Source organism: Xenopus laevis, chromosome 5S (genome assembly GCF_017654675.1).
Source record: "Xenopus laevis strain J_2021 chromosome 5S, Xenopus_laevis_v10.1, whole genome shotgun sequence".
NCBI classification, from domain to species: domain Eukaryota; kingdom Metazoa; phylum Chordata; class Amphibia; order Anura; family Pipidae; genus Xenopus; species Xenopus laevis.
In genome coordinates this window covers 43,562,710-43,584,268 of record NC_054380.1, presented here as the reverse complement: position 1 = coordinate 43,584,268, position 21,559 = coordinate 43,562,710, and the positions used below count along the sequence as shown (strand labels likewise).

At 38.0% G+C, this 21,559-nt stretch overlaps 1 protein-coding gene across 7 annotated transcripts in view; it reads right to left on the bottom strand.

Annotated features, from left to right (window-relative positions):
- The window catches only part of arid1b.S (AT-rich interaction domain 1B S homeolog), a 237,567-nt gene that overhangs the window by 51,533 nt on the left and 164,475 nt on the right, over nucleotides 1-21,559 (bottom strand). For all 7 annotated transcript variants that reach the window (XM_041564452.1, XM_041564455.1, XM_041564453.1 and 4 more), the window contains 3 exons: nucleotides 16,353-16,442; nucleotides 9,329-9,511; nucleotides 4,524-4,842 (listed from right to left, as the gene is read on the bottom strand). In XM_041564452.1, coding sequence (XP_041420386.1) covers nucleotides 4,524-4,842; nucleotides 9,329-9,511; nucleotides 16,353-16,442 — 592 coding nt within the window. The remainder of the gene's footprint in view (nucleotides 1-4,523; nucleotides 4,843-9,328; nucleotides 9,512-16,352; nucleotides 16,443-21,559) is intronic.

The window sequence follows — 21,559 nt, the reverse complement described above, 5'->3', positions numbered from 1 at the left end:
GATTCTAGTTTGCTCGGACTTTTTTTTATTAAAAAAAAACCTATACCCCTCAAACAATGTATAAAAATATATTGCATAAAACAGCTCATACAGTATGTAAATCCTGCTTCATGTGAATAAACCACTTTCATGATAATATACTTTTTAGTAGTATTTGCCATTGGGTAATCATAAATAGAAAACTGCCATTTTAAAAAATAAGGGCAGCCCCCTGGGATCATACGATTCATGGTGAACACAAACATACCAAACAAACTATACTTGTTAGGTCACATGAGCCAATTAACAGACAGAGTTCTGTCTTTTGCTTCCACACTTCTTCCTGTTACAGTTAGAGCTGCAGTATTTTTGGTCAGGTGATTTCTGAGGCAGCACAGAGACCATCACGAAATGGTGTTTTATGTAAAAGAGCTATTTTTTTTTTTTTTTTTTTTGAAAGGTAAGTTTTATTTCCTTTTTAAACACACAGAGATTATACATACATAACAAACAGTTAAGCAGACCTTTTCATACAAGGTTCATGAAGTGGGTCCAAAACACAAGTTGACTCAGAGCATAATAAGATAAACATTGCTATAGGATAGAGATAGACACCCATAGAGACACAGTTGTGTGCTATAGCATAGTGCTTAAATGTGTTCGTTCAAGGATATCAGGGTGAGCCAAACCTCCACTGTCTCTGCATAGAAGGGTTACCTAACCGCGGCTCATTCTGGGGGTTTTGGGTCTATTTCACTCCATGGGCCCCATATTTTATCAAATTTCGTCTGGGCACCCCTAGCCTCGTAGGTAAGTTTATAGAAGGTTAGTACACTGTTAACCAGCTGCACCCAAGCTCTAAGAGATGGTGAGAGGTTGCCCATCCAGTGGAGTGCTACAATTTTCTTTGCATAAAAGAGAAGGATGCGGTAGGAAATTCGGGCATATTTGGCTGGGACTAGTTCCTCCAAGACCCCCAACAGGCAAACGGTTGGAGTTATAACCCTTGGGAATTCGAGATTATCTGCCAAATAGTTTACAACTTGTGTCCAGAAATTTCAAAATATGTTGGCACTCCCATATTAAGTGAAAGAATCCGCGCCCGGTTGCTGACACCTAGGGCAAGACTCAAGAGGGATTCGGCCCATTTGTTTAAGGCGTATGGGGTTACATATACATGGTGTATAATTTTGTATTGTATTAATTTATCCTTTAATGAAATGAGACTGGTGTATACATTATCTATTGCCTCCTCCCAATCATCATGTGCAAGGCCTGTAATTTTGTTAGTCTACCATTCCTGAGTTGTCTGAAAGTGTTTGGGGCCAGATAAGAGATTATTCCTCCTCATTACTGACCGGGTGGTATTGGCAAGTATTACCTCCCTGATGGATCGGATAACAGGGTAAATAGCCGGGTTTAAGAATGCGGTGCACAGAGCTCTAGGCAAGCGCGTCTGGTGACTGCGCCATCTTGGTCACGCCCCCCAAAAGAGCAATATTTACTTAAATAAATATATATATATATATATATATATATATATATATATATATATATATATATATATATAATATTGGTAAGATTCTTTAATATGCAACTTAATTTGATATAAGTATTCATGTTGGGGGTATAGTTTTCCTTTAAAAATACTCGGATTTTGATAAATAAGGCCCCCAATGTCCGATTGGTTGCTATGAATAACATCACAGATAATGTTTTACTCAACTTTTTACACAGCATGATAAATAGACCATTTGGTGTTTATATACATAATGAAGGGGCAGTTTCCTAGTTCTATGGAGTTTGGGAGGATTCAGCACAAACTTATGGCTACCCTTTAACACAAGCTTTTCTTTCTTCTAGTGAATGCTATATCACTTGTCTTAAAGTAGAACTGTCACCCAGACACAAAAATCTGTATAATAAAAGTAATTTTCAAATTAAACATGAAATCCAATTTCTATTTTTTATTAAAGCGTTCAAAGCTGTTGTAAGTTCATTTAAAAAATCTCAGCTGTCAATCAAATATTGTCTGCCCCTCATCTATGACTTAGGCATAGAAGCAGGGCAGACAATTACTTTCACTTTCCATTCAGATCTTCCTAGATGTCACTGTTCTCCACACATTTCCCCGTTCTCTTGACCATTTAATTGTGTAGCCAGTGCATGGGGATGAACATAGGGTCCCCCATTCTGGTGCACAAACAAGATTCTGAGATGATGCAAGGCTTGCCTTAATAACAGTGTCCACAAAATTGCTCCTGCCGGCTTGCTATAATTATGAATTCCCAGCATGAAGTAAACAAGATTCAAATAATTTATATTGTGTAATTAAGTTCATTTTGCTTGACTAATGTGATAAAATAGGATTTTGAATAATTTTTTTGGGTGACGGGTCCACTTTAAAGGACACCTTTTTGTTTCATCCACACGGAGAAGGACCATGACCTCGTTCTAGGACTGTTACTGATCCTGCTTTCCTAAACAGTGGGGGTTGCACCTGGGCAGTAACCCATGGAAACCAATCAAATGTTTGTTTCCATGGCTGGCTATTTTCCCATTGTTGGCAAGAGAGTCCCACATATATAACATCATCCCTCAAGGCATAAAGATGCTGCTTTTACTTTACAGGTAACGTTTGAGGCTGGTACCAGAATAGTCACATAATAGATCACCTTTTAAGCAGCATATGTTGTGAGCTAAAGGGTTGATACAGGGCCCAGGCCAGGCCTTTGGCAGTCACCAGAATAACTGGATGAGACAGAAAAGTCAGTAAATATGCTCAGCTGATAATTACACTCCCCTTTGCAATCATCATTGGAGCATTTATACCAGAATATTTAGTTATAAACAGCTTGAATCTTAGCAGACAGGCAGAATATCTGAAACAAGACAGTCAGTCAAATGTCAACAAGTGTGAAATCTAATTTTATCTGCTTGTGTGTAGCCAGCTTTAGGAAACAATATGTGAGGTCTCGAACATTTGTATACATGTTGATACTGCCAGGCCCGGATTTGTGGAAAGGCCACCTAGGCCCGGGCCTAGGGCGGCAGGATTTTAGGGGGGCGGCATGCTGCCCAACCACACCCACATTGGTTCAAAAACAGTGGGGGATGCGCTGGAGATACAATAATTTTTTTAAATTTCCCGTGCGCCAATCCCCATTGCTCCGGTCCAGATAATAAAAGGGGAGAGGATAGGGGCGACGAACGGCAGTGGGCCTAGGGGCTCCCACTATGTAAATCCGGCCCTGGATACAGCTGGGTAAACATATACTTGCACACCACATATATTTTGCTATGCACTAATGAGGTAAACATAGCAGGTATATAAATGTTTTCACTGTAAAAAAAACTCCCAAACTGGCTTGTTGAAACTAGATACAGGTATGGGATCCGTTATCAGGAAACCCATTATCTAGAAAGCTCCGAATTACAGAAAGACCATCTCCCATAGACTCCATTTTATCCAAATAATCCAAATTTTTAAAAATGATTTCCCTTTTCTCTGTAATAATAAAATAGTACCTTGTACTTGATCCCAACTAAGATATAATTAATCCTTATTGGAAGCAAAACCAGCCTATTGGGGTTATTTAATGTTTACATAATTTTCTAGTAGACTTAAGGTATGAAGATCCAACAGTGTCAAATGAGGGAAACAGTGTCGGACTGGCCCACCGGGATACCAGGAAAACTCTTCTAAACATTTGTTTTATTTAATGGCAATTCCATATTTCTTTAACAGAGAGGCTAAATAGATGTAATAATAGATTATAGTATTTAAAGAAAAGAAGAGAATAGAGGTTGAGCGAGGAGAGGCAGAAAATAGTACAGAGAGTGAGGCCTTGGTCTAAGGTTCTTTGGTGGGCCCCTGGTGTCCCAGTCTGACACTGGAGGGAAAACATAATCAGGGTATCTAAAATTGAGATTTCACTATATGTTTATGTTTAGGGAACATGTTTTTTTTTTTTTTTTTATTAGAGATCCCTTTTAAAAGGGTTTTGTACCATGTGTCTCTCATGGATTATAGCTGGTGACCAACTGCAATTGCTATTAATTATTACCAGTGAGTGACCACAACTAAAAGAGTGTTCGGAGCTCAGGCTTTTGCTATTGGAACTAATCACAATCTGCTTGAATATTGCATTCATGATGTAATTACTGATGGCAATTTCGCTGACACACAAAATGTAATTGACCAATATGTAATTTCAATAGGTGCTTGCTAGTTCCCACTGCCTAGTTTTAATTCCATTGTTTATATGTTGTGTTGTTTGTGGGGACAGGGACAAGTCTGTTCCGTGTCACAGTAAAGTCCCAGCAGGAGAGTATATTTCACAAATATGGTCCAAGTGTTCAAGCTGTTTTCTTTGTTTTAAGATGCTCTGCATTAGAGTAAATTTGCATGTAACTGTGTTTAGTCAATCACAAAAATAACTATGGATGCTACACTGTACAGCTATTGATATTCTTATTTTGGAATGGTTACAAGACATCTCTTTTGACTCAACTTTGCTCAATATTGTATCAATGTAACATACCTGTTCTGGGCAGAATTTGCAGCAGCCTGCATCACAGCTGCAGCTGCTTCCTGTGCCTTGCGATTCACAGATGGCATTGGTGGTCCCATTCCTGGAGTTCCTTGCTGTGACATGCTGGAAGAGTTGGGGGGCATGTTACCCATATTTGTGGCATATACCCTGTTCTGTATTGCACTCCCAGGCATCCTGCCCATACTCATAGATCCACTTGGCCCTTGTCCATGTATCTGGCTGTTGGCATTCATATTCATACCTGGGCCAGGACCACTGTAGTTTGTGTTTTGGACTCCAGTGTAGGACGGTGACCTTGAATAATTGCCTTTAATTTAAAAAAAGATATAGTGGTGTTTGTGATGATAATATTAAAAAAATAAATGGACACAAGTTTTGGTGTTTACTATATACACAGTTGGGCCCATAAATCTTTGGACAGAGACAACTTTTTTCAAATTTTTCTGTACATTACCACAATGAATATTAAATGAAACAACTCAGTTGAATTGCAGACTTTCAAAAAGATTGCATAAAAATGTGAGGAACTAAAGCCTTTTTTCAACACAATCACTTCATTTCAGGGGTTCAAAAGTAATTGGACAATTGACTCAAATGCTATTTCATGGGCAGGTGTGGGCAATGCCTTTATTAAGTCATTATCAATGAAGCAGATAAAAGCCCTGGAGTTGATTTGAAGGGGGGTGCTTGTATGTGGAAGATTTTGCTCTATGCAGATGAAACAAGCCATCCTTAAGCTGCAAAAACAGAAAAAACCCATCCGATAAATTGCTACAATATTAGGGATGGCAAAATCTACAGTTTGGTACATCCTGAGAGAGAGAAAGCACTGGTGAACTTAGCATGCAAAAAGACATGGACCTCCACGGAAGACAACAGTGGTGGATGATCGCAGAATCATTTCCATGGTGAAGAGAAAACAAGCGAACAACACTCTCCAGGAGGTAGGCGTATTGATATTTAAGTCTACCATAAAGAGAAGACTGCATGAAAGCAAATACAGAGGGTGCACTGCAAGGTGCAAGCCACTCATAAGCCTCAAGAATAAAAAGGCTAGATTGAACTTTGCTAAAAAAAAAAAATCTAAAAAAGCCAGCAAAAAGTATGGAGAGTGCGTGGAACAGCTCATGATCCAAAGCATACCACATCATCTGTAGCAGCGGAGGCAGTGTGATGGCTTGGGCGTGCTTGGCTGCCAGTGGCACTGGGACACTAGTGTTTATCCATGATGTGACACAGGACAGAAGCAGCCAAATAAATTCTGAGGTGTTCAGAGACATACTGTCTGCTCAAATCCAGCTAAATGCAGTCAAATTGATTGGGAGGCGTTTCATAATGACCCAAACATACAGCCAAAGCAACCCAGGAGTTTATTAAAGCAAAGAAGTGGAATATTCTTGAATGGCCAAGTCAGTCACTTGATCTGAACCCAATTGAGCTTGCATTTCACTTGCTGAAGACTAAACTTCGGAGAGAAAGGCCCACAAACAAACAGCAACTGAAAGCTGCTGCAGTAAAGGCCTGGCAGAGCATTAAAAAGGAGGAAACCCAGAACCTGGTGCTGTCTATGAGTTCAAGACTTCAAGCTATAATTGCCAGCAAAGGGTTTTCAACCAAGCATTGCAAATTAACATTTTATTTTCAGTTTTTTAATTTGTCTAATTACTTTTGTGCCCCTGAAATGAAGTGTTAAAAAAAGGCTTTAGTTCCTCACATTTTCATGCAATCTTTTTGCTCAACCCACTGAAATAAAGCTGAAAGTCTTTGAAGAGTTGTTTCATTTAAAATTCATTGTGGTAATGTACAGAACCAAAATTAGAAAAAATTTGTCTCTGTCCAAAGATTAATGGTCCTAACTGTGTGTATGTGTATATATATATATATATATATATATATATATATATATATATATATATATATATATATATATATATATATATATATATATATATATATATATATATACACATACCTGTATATATATATATATACCTGTATATATATATATATATATATATATATATATATATATATATATATATATATATATATATATATATATATATATATATATATATATATATATATATATTGGACAACTTAATTTAATATTCCTTAAAAAGTTCCAAAAAGTTGTGGAGAAAACTTTGCTCAACTGTGGACTATTATCCAGAGGGCCCGATGCTGGACTGCTAAACTATCAACACATTAGCTTTGCATTACCAAAGTGTAATTTTCCATGGCATTAATGTCAGCTGCAATATGAAATGTGCTTAAACTCTTTCCTTTCTCCAGCAGAAAAGCTGGAAGTACTCATAGAATATGTCACTAATGTTAAATTAGAAAAGAAGAACATAGAATATGACCCTTTACTGAAGAGGTTAAAATAATGAAAATGCACTAAGCTGTTCAAGAAATAAGCTTCAGGGCACATGTAGTCTACATTCATTCCTGCTCATAAGTTACTATGGAAGTTAGCAAGACCTCCAAATGCAGAGTAGCAGACTTTTAATTAAAGCGGTCAGTTTAATTCCACCCAGTTCATTTTACTAGTAAAAGTGATTTTTTTAAACGTAACAGTGACAATTGTGATATATGAACAGGTCAAATGTTCACAATCACTGCAGAAGACACAGAGAAATTTATTGTTGTAGGTTTTAGCATTTTGTTGCAGCAAGAACTAAAAAACGACAATAATTAATCTGAGTTAAAGGTGAATTGTTCCAAACTAGTAGGAGCACTAGATGAGGGGAGCAAGATTGCAGTGATTAAAAGCAGCACTTAGAATCCCCACTGATTTTAGGATCACACATCTGCTAAAAGATGGTGTAAGCCAGTAAAAAAAAAAGTAGTTCCAGCTTTCACTCTCCAGACAATTGCTGTATAGCAAAAAGAAGGGGAACTGATGTATGGGGCACCCTCTCTGTATGCTAAGATATCAATATGAATATCATTTATAGCACAATATCCTTCACAATATAGAGTAGCTGTAGTTACACTGACTTTGTAAGACTTCTTATAAGAATTATATATATTTTTTTATCTATGCCATATCCAAATCTGTTGAATAAATCTCACATTTTATTACAAAGCTGCAAAACTGCACCTTTACCCCCATTATTCAGTGCTGCTGTCAGCCTTGCTTTTTTCATTGTTTATCTGTAAGAGACATTATTGTTATCATTACAATGATCCCTGCAGTATTATAGTACATTTTAATCTACACTGTCATATATCACTAAAGATCTAAACCAGTGGTGTAACTTTATTACTAGGCCCCACAGCAAATTATTTTTCAGGCCCCCAAAATGTCTAGAGGTTGATCTGTTTTATCAATATTTATTGAAATTGCATATGAATTAGGGCCTCATGCAGGCCCGGACTGGCAATCTGTGAGTACTGGCAAATGCCAGAGGGGCTGCTGTATGGTTCCATAGAAAGTTACCATAGAGTGGGCTGGTTGGGGGCTGTTTGGGCTGGTAGGGGGCTGTTTGGGCCTCTGCCTGGCCTCATGGGGCCGCTATACCTCCTGGGCCCCCCTGCAGCCGCAGGCTCTGCTTCCTCTGTAGTTATCCCCCTGCTCTAAACTAATATCATTTATGCCTGTCAAAGATTTATATATGTTATGGAAGAAAACAGAATCGGAGATTCACATGTCTTTTAGATTGTAAGCTCTTTTAGGCAAGGCCCTCTTCATCTCTTGTTTTAGTTATTGGCTGTTTTGTATGTAATACAGTACGTTCAGTGTATTTTACAGCACTGCAAAATATTTTGGTATTATAAGCTTTTTGAAAAGTAAACATAATTTCAAGCAACTTTGCAATACACATCAATTAAAAAATATGCAGACTTTTCATGATTTGTAATGGTATGGAACAGTTCCCTAAGCCTAGCCCCCTCCTACCCTGCTTATCTGTCTGACTACTTTACTGAGCTGGCTGCCTTCTTTTACTTTGTATCAGCAGCCATCTGTTCTTAGCCTGCATCCTCCAAACCACATAATTCCCTGCACAAGTGATTTCAATAAGGAGTGGAACATCACAGCGCAATGCATTGTGAGTTATGTAGTTCCTGCATGCTGTCTGTAAACTGTGGAGAAGTTGTAACATCGGTGTTTAGTCCCTCCTTCCCTGCCAGGATTTTAAATAATACAGAAAGAGAATAACTGTTAAACTGCTGGAATTCAGCATAAAAAATGGCATTTATTCATACTTTTTGAAGAAACAGGTAACTGTGATAAGTATATTAGGGGTTTCTGTGTTAAAGGCCACTTTATCAAATTTTGGTGTGGAAGCTGGAGTTCCCCTTTAATAATACAGGTATGGGATCCATTATCTGGAAACCCGTTACCCAGAAAGTTCTGAATTATGGAAAGGCCATCCCATTGACTCCAAATAATAATAAGACTCCAAAAAATCCAATTTTTTAAAAATGATTTCCTTTTTCTCTTTAATATTAAAACAGTACTTTGTACTTGATCCAAACGAAGATTTAAATAATCCTTACTGGGAGCAAAACCATCTTATTGGGGTTATTTAATGTTAACATGATTTTCTAGTACATAACAAAAAGATACGTTATCCGAAAAAAACACAGGTCCAGAGCATTCTGGATAACAGGTCCCATACTTGTAATAATAATGATGGACCTGTTCAGCTCAAAATTTGAGTCATCCATCATAAGTATGATTAAAATACTTGTACAAATATAAATTAAACATATTACTCGTTCATGACACTTTGTACATTCAGCATCAATCCTATTCTAGATCATATCTAACATTTATACCTTACCTTGTGGTCCATACTGACCCATCTGAGGCCCATAGCTGCCACTCAAGTTGCTCTGGGGAAAGCTGCCCATACCAGGATGCATTTGGCCTCCAGGAGGAGGAGGATGAGGAGACATAGGTGGCCCTGTATTCTGAGGTCCATACTGGGGTATTTGATTGTTCCTTTGCACAGCAGATATAAAGCCTAAAATACAGTTGTTAAATATCAGAAATAATCATTTTATAAGATCCATAATCTCCATTTTCTAGAGTTTTTGTCACCATGTGTTTATCAATAAATTCTACAGCAAACAGAGTCATAGTAACATTTTAATTAGTGCAATAACAAATCCCTCAAGGCAACTAAAGGTACACACTATTTGATTTTATCTTATGCATTCACCAATGGGAATTATGACATTCATGCATGACAATCATGCACTAAACAGGAACATATTACATTTTCTGTCTTCATAGACCAACTGCAAACAGATGGCACGCAGTATTGTCTGGCTAGACTGCCCTCCCATAGGAGCCATTCATTTAACAATGATATGGCCCTATGATCACATTCAGCCAAACCAAACTGTTGCATGTATAGTGAGGTGGGGCCTGGTCACCAAGACCAGTAGACCCAATGACAGATTGATCTCTACACTAAAAGGGATTAGTTCCTAGTTAAAAAAAAAAAAAGTACTATACCAGTGTGTTGCTGTACACTGTTAAATACCATCTGAGGCAAATATTTCAACTTGCCCCATGATATAAATGGCACAGAATGAGCAGCTTAATAGCCACAGTGCATCAATCAATGAGCAATTAGCTTTTTATACGAAAGTGCAAGCTAGACAAAGAAAGCTAATATATGATAGGCTGCTATGTATTATGGAATTTATTTAGAACTTGTTTTAGTCAATAAATACTCTGCACCTCATGTATATAAATTATACTGCTATATCTGGGAAACAGGCATTAGAAGTGATGAGAAACTGTCAGGTAAACAGTTTGTTTTGTAATATTCTTATTGTATGTCTACTAAAATATTCATGCTTTACAGCAGCACCAGTATTCTCTGTTGAATTGGCAGATACAGTGTTTTATTACTAGATATCATCGACCAATGATAAATTGTCCTCATCAAAAGTGTCAGGAACTGTTCCTTAATTCCTAATTTTTTTTTCTTTTCTTAGGATGACAGGGACCCTCTTGCACTTGTAATGCAAATGAGTTTGGGGAAAAAATACCAACAGGCCCAAAGCTGCTGCACAGGTGCCTTTATTCACCTTCACTCGACATGTTTCGAGCTTAGTAGCTCTTTTTCAAGTGTATGATACACTACACAGGGCAATTTATTTACTGTTACTCTATGTAACCTTTATTTCTCAACATAAGCTGAAGCTGAGATTGATACATAAGAAACTAGAAATAGTTATAAGCTGAACAGTCGGTCATTAGGGATTCTACCTAAAACTCTTAGCAAATGATTATGGAATCAATGTGGAAATGAAGATAGTACAGTAATATAAAAACAAATTAAGTAATTGCACACAAGCACAGCAGGCTTTTACACTGCCACTACAAGTAGTCTCATCTGAAGTTCTGAACGTACATTTATTGGCTGAAAATTGTTAGTGCCATGCTTTGTTTTATGAAGATTTTTTTTTGACAAATAATTATGTCCGAAGATTTTGCCAAAAATGTACATATTCACAAGAGTCAAGCACCTGCTCTATACTTCCAGAATCAACCTAGACAACTACAGGTATGGGATCCGTTATCCGAAAACACGTTATCCAGATAAGTTCCGAATTACAGAAAGGCCCACTCCCATTGACTCCATTATAATGAAATAATCCAAATTTTTTAAAATGATTTCCTTTTTCTCTTTAATAATAAAACGGTACCTTGTATTTGATCCAAACTAAGATATAATTTATCCTTATTGGAAGCAAAACCAGCCTATTGGGTTTATTAAATGTTTACATGATTTTCAAGTAGACAGAAGGTGTGATGATCCAAATTACGGAAAGATCCGTTACCCGGGAAAACCCCAAGTCCCAAGCATTCTGGATGACAACTCCCATACCTGTATAAGGTTCTTAACATTTATTTCTTAGATACCCCACTAACCAGGTAGCCACTTTTTCTGGGGAAAAATGCAGCCTTCCAATATTTCTATCTTTCTTCACTTGATATCAAGCATCACTTTTAGGGCTAAACTTCATCATTTTGTATGATGGTTTTGGAATGACAAAACACATCCTACAAGTGGGCTGCAGTCCCATGGGTCAAAATACAAAGGGACGGTTACAAAAATCTGACGTGTAAACCAAGGTGTTTCCATTCAACACCACTGCTGGATGCTGATGCTGTGCCTTCATCTGATGAGATAAAATCTGATGCTGTCTGAATGACTTTTTTTCCATTAAAATGCCATGACTGTCAGGCTGTAGATGAATAAACTACATCATCTGATTTAATGTGATCCAACTTTGCATTCAAGTTATAGGGGATCAGACTTCATACCATCCAACAACTCTTGCGTGCAGTTGCATGGCAAAAGCAGATAAAATCCAACCCACAAAATCTGATCAAAATTTCCCGTGTAATTTTACCCTTAGGGAACAGGCGTTAACTACACCAACTAACAACACAAATACTTTCTGCAGATCGATTCTAACCCTGTAAGTTTGACAAGGTGTTTTGTGACAAGTGTTAAGGACAATAATGGAAATAACTCTCCTGCAATGGAATGTCTAGTTAGTCACAACTGTACTGTAACAGACACACTTGACACCAATTAGAATACCACAAAACAGACGAGAGACTGGCTGTCTGTTATTTCCTTTCAAATTGGGTCAGCATTCCAGAGTGATGACAAAATATTTTTTCTGTAACATTTGTTTTAGTAAGAAACGGGCAATGGTGTAATGGAATAATGCCTTTTGAAGCTGGACAGACAGTCTTCTGTTGAGATATTTAAAACTGAAAAGCACTTATCTCTCAAATTGTGTGTGTGTGTGTGGGGGGGACAACAATGGAAAAATCACTTGTCATGTTCTAAAAGTGTCTATATGGTGTCAGCACAGCTAAGGGGATCTGAGAGAGCTGGCATACATTTCTGGAAACACTGAACACTATCACAGGCCAGGATGCAGAACAAATACATGTGCTTACTTTCTGCTCTGTACCTTGACCTGAGAATTGTATGAAATCACTCAATATCTGTTATAATCAATTTCTGTGTCATGTCTATGAGGGGAGAACTCCTAAATATTTAGGTAAACTAGATGAAAGGCACAGCAGTGCATTAACATAATTTTAAAATAAAAAATGTCATAACAAAATTAGGTGCATAAATTTGGGCACCCCAACAGAAATATTACATCAATACTTAATTGAGCCTCTTTTGCAAATATAACAGCCTCTAGACTCCTTCTATAGCCTTTGAGGAGTGTCTGGATTCTGGATGGTGGTATTTTTGACCATTCGTCCATACAAAATCTCTCCAGTTCAGTTAAATTTGATAGCTGCTGAGCATGGATAGATTTTTGATGATATTCAAGTCAGGGGACTGTGACGACCATTCCAGAATATTGTACTTCCTCTGCATAAATGCCTTTGTAGATTTCCAAGTGTCTTTAGGGTCATTGTCTTGTTGGAATATCCAACCCCTGCCTAACTTCAACTTTGTGACTGATGCTTGAATATTATCCTAAAGAATTTGTTGATATTGGGTTGAATTCATCCGACCCTCGACTTTAACAAGGGCCCCAGTGTCTGAACTAACCACACAGCCCCACAGAATGATGGAAATTCCACCAAATTTGACAGTAGGTAAAAGGTGTTTTTCTTGGAATGTGCTGTTCGTTTTCTGCCATGCAAAGTGCTTTTTGTAATGACCAAGGAACTATATTTTTGTCTCAACTGTCCAAAGCACTTTGTTCCAAAATGACTGTGGCTTGGCTAAATGAGCTTTTGCATACAACAAGCGACTCTGTTTGTGGTGTGAGTGCAGAAAGGGCTTCTTTCTCATTACCCTGCCATACAGATGTTCTTTGTGCAAATTGCGCTGAATTGTAGAACGATGTACAAATACACCATCTGCAGCAAGATGTTCTTGTAGGTCTTTGGAGGTAATCTTTGAGTTGACTGTAACCATTCTAATAATCCCCCGCATATACCGCTCTTGTAATTTTCTTGGTCTGACAGACCTGGGTTTTACAGCAACTGTGCCTGTGGCCTTCCATTTCCTGATAACATTCCTTACAATTGAAACTGACAGTTTAAAACTCTGAGATATCTTTTTGTAGCCTTCCCCTAAACCATGATAGTGAACAATCTTTGTTTTCAGATGTTTTGAGAGTTGCTTTGAGGATCCCATGCTTTCACTCTTCAGAAGAGAGACAAACAGAAGCACAACTTGTAATTGGCCACCTTAAATGCCTTTTCTCATGATTGGACACACCTGCCTATGAACTTCAGGATGGACTCTTGAGAAAGACATTATTTGTTTTTCAGATATAGCTATAGCTAACTGTTCCAGAACAGTGTATACAGACTGACTTGAATACTAGCATACATTCATAGAAATATTATATTAATCAAATTCAGATGGTCTTCAGGGAAAGTAAAATTGATGAAGGGGTGAATGTATATTTCATGAGAAGGATTAAATGCAACCAAAATGGCTAAGCTAAAATTTAAAGTTGGTGTTCACAAAGCTTAAAACAACAATAAAATTGTGCCATATGAAGAATGGCAAGAAAACAACTTGGGCTTATGTGTTTACTGTGTTTGACTAGACTGATGCATGTATAAAACACAGGGGGAATTGGAAGTAGGCAGAACATGGCAAAATGTAAAGAAAAAAATGTTTTTGAGATAATATGTCAAGATACATTTTGTAGCTCAGTTCAAAAGCCTTGAAGCAACAGAAGCAACACAGGTATGGGATCCATTTTTGCCAAAAAGGTTGTCCAGAAAGCTCCGAATTATGGAAAGGCCATCTCCCATAGACTCCATTATAATCAAATACTCCAAATTTTTTTAATTATTTCCTTTTTCTTTGTAATAATAAAACAGAACATTGTACTTAATCCAAACTAAGATATAATTAATTCTTATTGGCTGCAAAACCGGTTTATTGAGTTTATTTCCTATTTACATGATTTTCTATTTCAGGTATAAAGAAATTTCCAAACTGCGGAAAAGATCCTGAAATCTGGAAAACCCCAGGTCCCAAACATTCTGGATAACAGGTCCCATATAGGTATACATGTATAGTGGAAAGGCTTCATGCCAGCTATTGACATTGATGAGCAATGGCCTCTGAAGGCACGGGGCCATGATTATGTAAGCTTATAGTAAACTGAGAAGTCTGTTACTCTACACTAGTAGCTGTACCCCAAATCGTGTTCGAGATGAGACCTATTTTCTCCATGGGTGAGCTCTCGCAACGGTGTGGAGGCAGGGTGTAATGCAACTGTCACAGTAAAATAATGGCCGCTAGAGGTTCTTGAACAATAATTGAACTGGTTTATTAACAGAGATCCACATGGAAGAGTAGCAATGCAGGGCATATATATATATATATATATATATATATATATATATATATATATATATATATATTTTGCAGGGTCAATAAATACTCAGAATGCAGACCAATAGCAGATCTCTTCCCTCTAATAGCTCTTGGGATACCCAGGGGGGATCTATGTCAGTCCCTATTGTCCTGTCACTGGTTCCCTAACTAGGCTCACAATTCCCTTGGGATTTAGTCCCTTCTATCACTCCTCGATGGAGTCTAAAGCTGCTCAATCTAGGTAGCCCTAATATGGCTTACCCCTAGAGAGACCATTACAGGATCTAGCTACCCCCTACTAGTCCTGACTAAAGATTGCTCCATGGGAGCCTCAAATCCACTTAGGTTCAGGTAAAAATCCTGACCAAAGCCTCTGGCAGAATTCCCCTGAAGCCACATGGCTCAGGCATTATATATTTTAGCACACTGCAGCTTAGTGGCCAAACCTGGAATAGCTATTAGTCATACTTTGACAGAGGAATTGGGGAATTACTCCCCTCCTTAGACTAAGGGTCCCCTTTGGGTACAATCTTTAAGGAAAGGCAAAGTAAATGGAGCTACATTTACAAGATCCCTACATTTATAAACAATCTATCAAAGCAAATACATGCTTTGGGGGTCAGCACTGGCTAATGTAACAAAAATAAATATTAAAGTACAAAATAAGCAGGTTGATTTATGCACTAGGCACACAAATATTTTTACACTTTAATAAATGTGTGCGCACACTGATTCTGTAAAATAATAGCGTTTGTATCAAATTGGCTAGCAAGCTATCCAACTGCTTAGCCCCTAGACCATTTGTGAACCCCTTATTTGGGTGAATCCCTGAGAGGACCCCTGTTTGTCTGTCTTGTCCTTGATAGACAGCCCTACCTATGCTGTTTATGCAGAGGTACCTACCCAGATCTGAAGAGATTGGGATGCATCCTGGCTCCATTCTGCCCCAGCCCTGTCCCCTGCCCCTCTGCTTCAGACTCTGCATTGGATAAGTTTGAGGTATGAATTACTGACAGAGGGTGAAAGACCTGTTACTGCTAGGGACCGGTGGAGCAGGCTTACATCAGGGTGTCTTGCAAAAAATACAGATGAGTTAGCACGTCTGTTTACTGTGGGTTTACATCACCATTTTTTAAGGTGCTACTTTACAAAATACTATTTTAATCGATATTAATAAGGTAAGGTGCAAAATACTAAATGAATTATTTGGGGATGTAAAGCAAATACCCAAACTTAATTTGGGTCTCAGGAGAAAAGGTTAAGAAACCCTGTCTTTTGTTTATTATGTTTTTTTTTTTTTACATAAAACACAAACACTTAGCTAAGGAGGTAAATACATTGATAACTCTTTTATTAGTCTTTGCGGATCTGGGTAGAAGTCTAAACAATTTCTGGAAAACTATTGTTTATCAAGTAAGTCTACATCATTGTAGATAACAACAAATGATCACATACTAACCTCGATCCTGTGGCATTGGTGACTGGCTCAATGCAGGATGTGAACTGGATTCCGATTGGCTACCTGGAGGCTGTGGGGGCATTTGGCTTCCTACAAGAAAATAAAATATAGCATAATGCACATATATCAAAATTATTTTTCTACAATATACCACAGAGCACTTTTGAATGACAACTACAGACAGCAGTAGTAGCTTCAGACTCTGAGCACTAAGTCCTGAGCTACACTGCATATTTATCAGTAGAAGGATATCTACGATATTTCCGCTTGAGTTTAGAAGCCTTCAGAGGCTTCTAATCTCCAGAAGAGCATACAATATTTTACCTATATGCATTATGCAAAGAAAGTGCCACTGCTAATAGATGTGTTATCCTGAAACAGATGAGTATATTTTTCATCTAAGAATGGAGGTGACTTAAATAGTGATTGTAATCAAAGAACTGCATACAATATTTAACAAGTGTTAGCCATAGATTTTCTTACATGTGCTTATGCAGAAACCAGCTAAGGTATACCTAATATAGCAGCTATTCATACCTATTCATACTCGGTAAGTCACAAATCATGCTCCAGAATTGCTGCAAATATCTGGATAGATTCAGTGTACACATATGTAAGTTTACATATGTACAGCTGACATATTTTTCCTTACTAGGTTTTCAACATGTCTGTAAATTCAGATTTTTAAAATGTCAAACTCCAATAATGTTTTCTGCTATTTTTTTTAAATATCTTACTCTTTTATTCTTTTTATCGCTCTAAAAGTTAGCTCACTGCAGGCTAAAATGCTTCTCAGTCCCAGTGCTTGATACTTCTAATATGTAAATCTACAGAGGACACAGCTCAGTGGTACATAGAAACTAATATATGCAAAAAATTACCATAGTTTACTATGCAATTTTCAATGATCATACTTGACAGAGTATTTTTTTTCCCAAGCCCCCACCATGACCTTCATCAAAAGAATGTCTCAGAATTTTAGCCTTGTTTAAGCATATAGATGATTTTTACACAGAAATGTATTGTGCTAGAAGAGCAAGTTGTCTTATATGTATCAAACACTTCTATGTAATAAAAAATAAGATAAATACTACACAGTAACTCTGTAGGGATGGGAATGTTATGTTAAAACAAGACATGTCTTATTATATGTGTGCATGCCTGAGGCACAGCTAGGAAGAGTTTTTGATAGCAGGCAATAGGATGATGAACATAAAATACAGGCAGTGGTGTAAAACATATCTTTGAAGTGGCCCAGAGCACAATGATGCCTACCTGGAGCCCCCGTCTGTACTTGTGTACAATTAAAAAAAAATAATAAAAACCAACTTTTTAAGTTAGGGAGTGACTGGGGAGTTCCTTGACCTGTTACAAGCACTCTGCATTTGACCTTGTGCCTTTGTAGGGTCATCAAACTCCTTGGTGCCTTCCATTGTACTTATATTTTACCATGGGGGCACATTATTCCCTATAGAATATAAATTGTAGAGGAGTAGTAATTGCACTTCTTTTTCTTACCATTAGTTTCCTACCATGAAGTCAGTTTTTCATGAAACTTGCTTTACTTCTATTGAAATGTTAATGAATAAAATACTTACATTCAAATTATTGATTTATTTCTTTGTAACACATGTTCTGTAAATATGCATAGTTTGATCAAAATTTCAAAATGTGAACTCTGCCAGTCCAATTTTCATGAAAAAAATAGGAATATATTTGTATTTTTCGTTTAACTGTTTTTTATGGTGTCCATTTTGCAGGCTTAAAGCTACACTGAAACATTCTAGGGTTTCAAGAATATGTCAATGTCACATTGACATATTCTTGCTGCCACATGCTGCCTTAAATACATCTCTAAAGCAGCACTTTTTTCTTAATGCTGACCCCCCCCCCCCCAAACACCCCCACCTGCCTATTTCAGTCTTGAAATTTCATTTTCCAATCCATGTTGCAGGCGTGGGACGCTGGGAATTGTAAAGTCCATAAAATAAAAAATATATAGCCCTATTTTTGACACAAGCTCATCAAGTTGGACTTATATAAAACATACATAAACACTGACTGAACTACCAGAAATATTTAAGACTACCTGCCGCCCCCCCAGATATGTAAAATTATTAGTCTAAATCCATCTTTAGTATATAGCTACCGTCTTGGCAAAATGTAGCATTCCATGTATCACATAGCTGAAGAGAAAAAATCTGTAACATTTCAGATATCAATGGTTGTTTTTCACAGATTTACTGGTATAGAAGTTGCCATAGTGATCTCACACCATTTTCATGAATAGCAAATGATCAGCTACACGGTGTAAAAATGGAGAGTTAAACCTATGAACTGTAAAAAATGCTTTGTCACTGTACTGCAGGAGATTTAAAAAGGCACATTTTTAAAGGGAACACAGAATCTCAGTCTCTTATTTAAAGGAGAAGGAAAGTCTTTTTGCACTTGGGAGTGCCAAATGTTAGGCACCCCCAAGTGATTGTATTAACTTACCTGAAACCCTGGGCCAGTGGTTAAAAAATGGCACCGGCTCAGGGTTATTACAGCAAGCAGCTTTTTAGTTAAAGTTTGGCTTTTTGCTCTACTGCACATGCGCAGCTGTGGGAAGAAAGAGAAAGCCGGAAGAGGATCGCTCCGTGGTGCTCGCTGGGGTTTCAGGTAAGTCAATACAATCACTTGGGGGTGTCTTAACATTTGGCACCCCCAAGTGCAAGAACACTTTCCTTCTCCTTTAAAGTGCATTTCTGTGTAAAAATCCACAACACCTGAACAAATGTAATGTCCAATTACTGAGTGACATCTAAATATCAGGGATGTCGCATTTTAATGGAAAAAATAAAATCTAAACCTTTTTTCTATTTTCCCTATTCATAACTTTGCCATAATATATCATATTTGCCAGCCAAATTGATACCCTATTATACATAGATTTTTGTATATCAACATGTACATAATCTATTAAGTACAGAGATTCTTGGACCAAATTATTAGTTGTTATACATCTGTAGGTCTTGTAAAAATGCATAGCATTTAGTAAATATAACAATGTCATACTTCCCAACTGTCCCTTTTTTGGAGGGACAGTCCCTTTTTTGACAGCTCAACCTGCAGTCCCTCATTTGTACTGGAAAGTTCCTATTTTCTCTGCACTGAACAGCCAGAAAAAGAAACAAAGTTTCTCACTTAATTGGCTTTTAGCAGAGAGCCCAGAACAGCTAACAGGTGCAAATAAGATACTTTGTAACAATTTTAAGACACAAAAAACAGTTTAGATAAGGAGAAATATTTTCAGACTTTCATAACCTGCCAAATTTTTTAAAATGAACATAGTAATTGGGGGTGTGGCCACAGCAGGGCCGGAACTAGGGGTAGGCAGAAGAGGCAGCTGCCTAGGGCGCAGCGATTAGGGGGCGCTGGGCAGCTACCTCTTCTGCCTACCCCTAGACCGGACTCACCTGAAACCTGGCGTATGCAATGCGCCCCAAATGATACTGAGCGTCATTACTGCGCATGCGCACGAGCGCCATTACTGTGCATGCGCAACAGCGCCATTACTGCGCATGCGCGTGTGGCAGGGGAAGGGAGGGGGTGAGCTGGCAGCTGGGCTGCTTTGGGCGCCCGGCTTGCCTGGCCCGCCTCTGGGCCACAGAAAGGGTGTGGTCAAAACATTTCGCGGTTCAACGTGCGAAAACTTTTTTTGGCCCTCTTTTTACTTCCAAAATGTTGGGAGGTATGCAATGTGTGCCCTGGCCTAAATGGCGAAAATAATATTCTGATGCCAATGTTATGAATAGGGAAGAAAGAGAAGATGAAAAAAATTGTATTTTTATCTAGAGTTGGACGGGGTTGTCCTGGGCCCACTGGGGCTGCCACCTCAAGTGCCCCCACCCCAGATATGAGCTCCACCAGAGGGCATACCTGCCACCTCAAATATCCCCCCTGAACTGTGTGTACCTTTTACTTTCTTTATTTGCGCCCATGATCAGAGGAGTTCAGGGAAAGCACCCAGAATTTTTGGCCCTGGAACCTACCCCTGCCCTCTCTCCTTGAAAGGGAAACACTACAGTAGATAGCTGAGAGCACCATTACCCAAGTCGCTCAATAGAACACCATAGGACTGAAAAGCACCTGTGGTGGCACAGTCAGGCTTTCTTTCATTCAACTGAATGGGAAGTGGCTTACCCACCAGCATATTTCATTGTGCCATCTGTCTAAAGTCCAGATACAGACCAGAAGGAAGCCAGCATGTTTATAGATAGGTATGCAGCAAATCAATGTTGCTTATGCCCCTCAGAGAAGATAAGTACAACTTTATAATCGGATTTTTATTATATGTATAGTATATTATTTTTTATGTTACATACAGAAAATAAAAAACAAGCAAGCCGGACAGGTGGCAACCCTAGCTGGCACAGAACCACAAACGGCTACTTCTTCACATTACATGACAACACAGAAAGCAGTGTAATCAGGGGCACTGTAAGAACCTTGCCTCAAGTACATCATCGCTCCCAGCATGCAGATTATGATAAATTCTGAATAATCCCATTGTACACTACATAGTTTATTTATTATCTGTTGTGTATCCTATGCCTTTTCTCCTTTTTCAGCTTTGAATGGCTGCCTCCATGGCTACATAGCAACTTGTTTATATAAACTATAGCTGTGTTTTTGAGTAAAAAACACAACAGTTTTACTAATGCAGTGCAACAGGACATTATATTTTTTTTATCATTTTTTGGCTTTGATGTTCCTTTAAGGGTTAAGTACAAATGAGGATTACTTTCCCTTCGATTGCTTAACATATTTTGAATTTGGGTCAAATACAAATATTGTCTAATTTTCTCTGTTGAGAAAATATTTGTAAAGGTTAAAACACAAAGCCATACAAAGACACTGACAGGAAAGTGATTTAAAGCTTCTCAAAGCCCATTCTCAGCAATCTCTCTCTTTCGGTGACCTTGTGGCCCTGCTTAATATTTAAAAGGGTGCTGAGCTGCTGAGGCGATGTATGGTAAAAACGCTGACGAAAGGCTTCTGTTAATAAAAACAGATAGAAACAGAAAAACAGGGAAAAATAGAGCCTTGAAACAGTTTGGCTTATTTACATTTTTGCTTTGTTAGTAAACTGGTACTATTTGGCACTGGAAGCAAGACAAATGAAATTAGCATTAGCTGTGTTGTCTGGCAGCAGCCGTGCATTT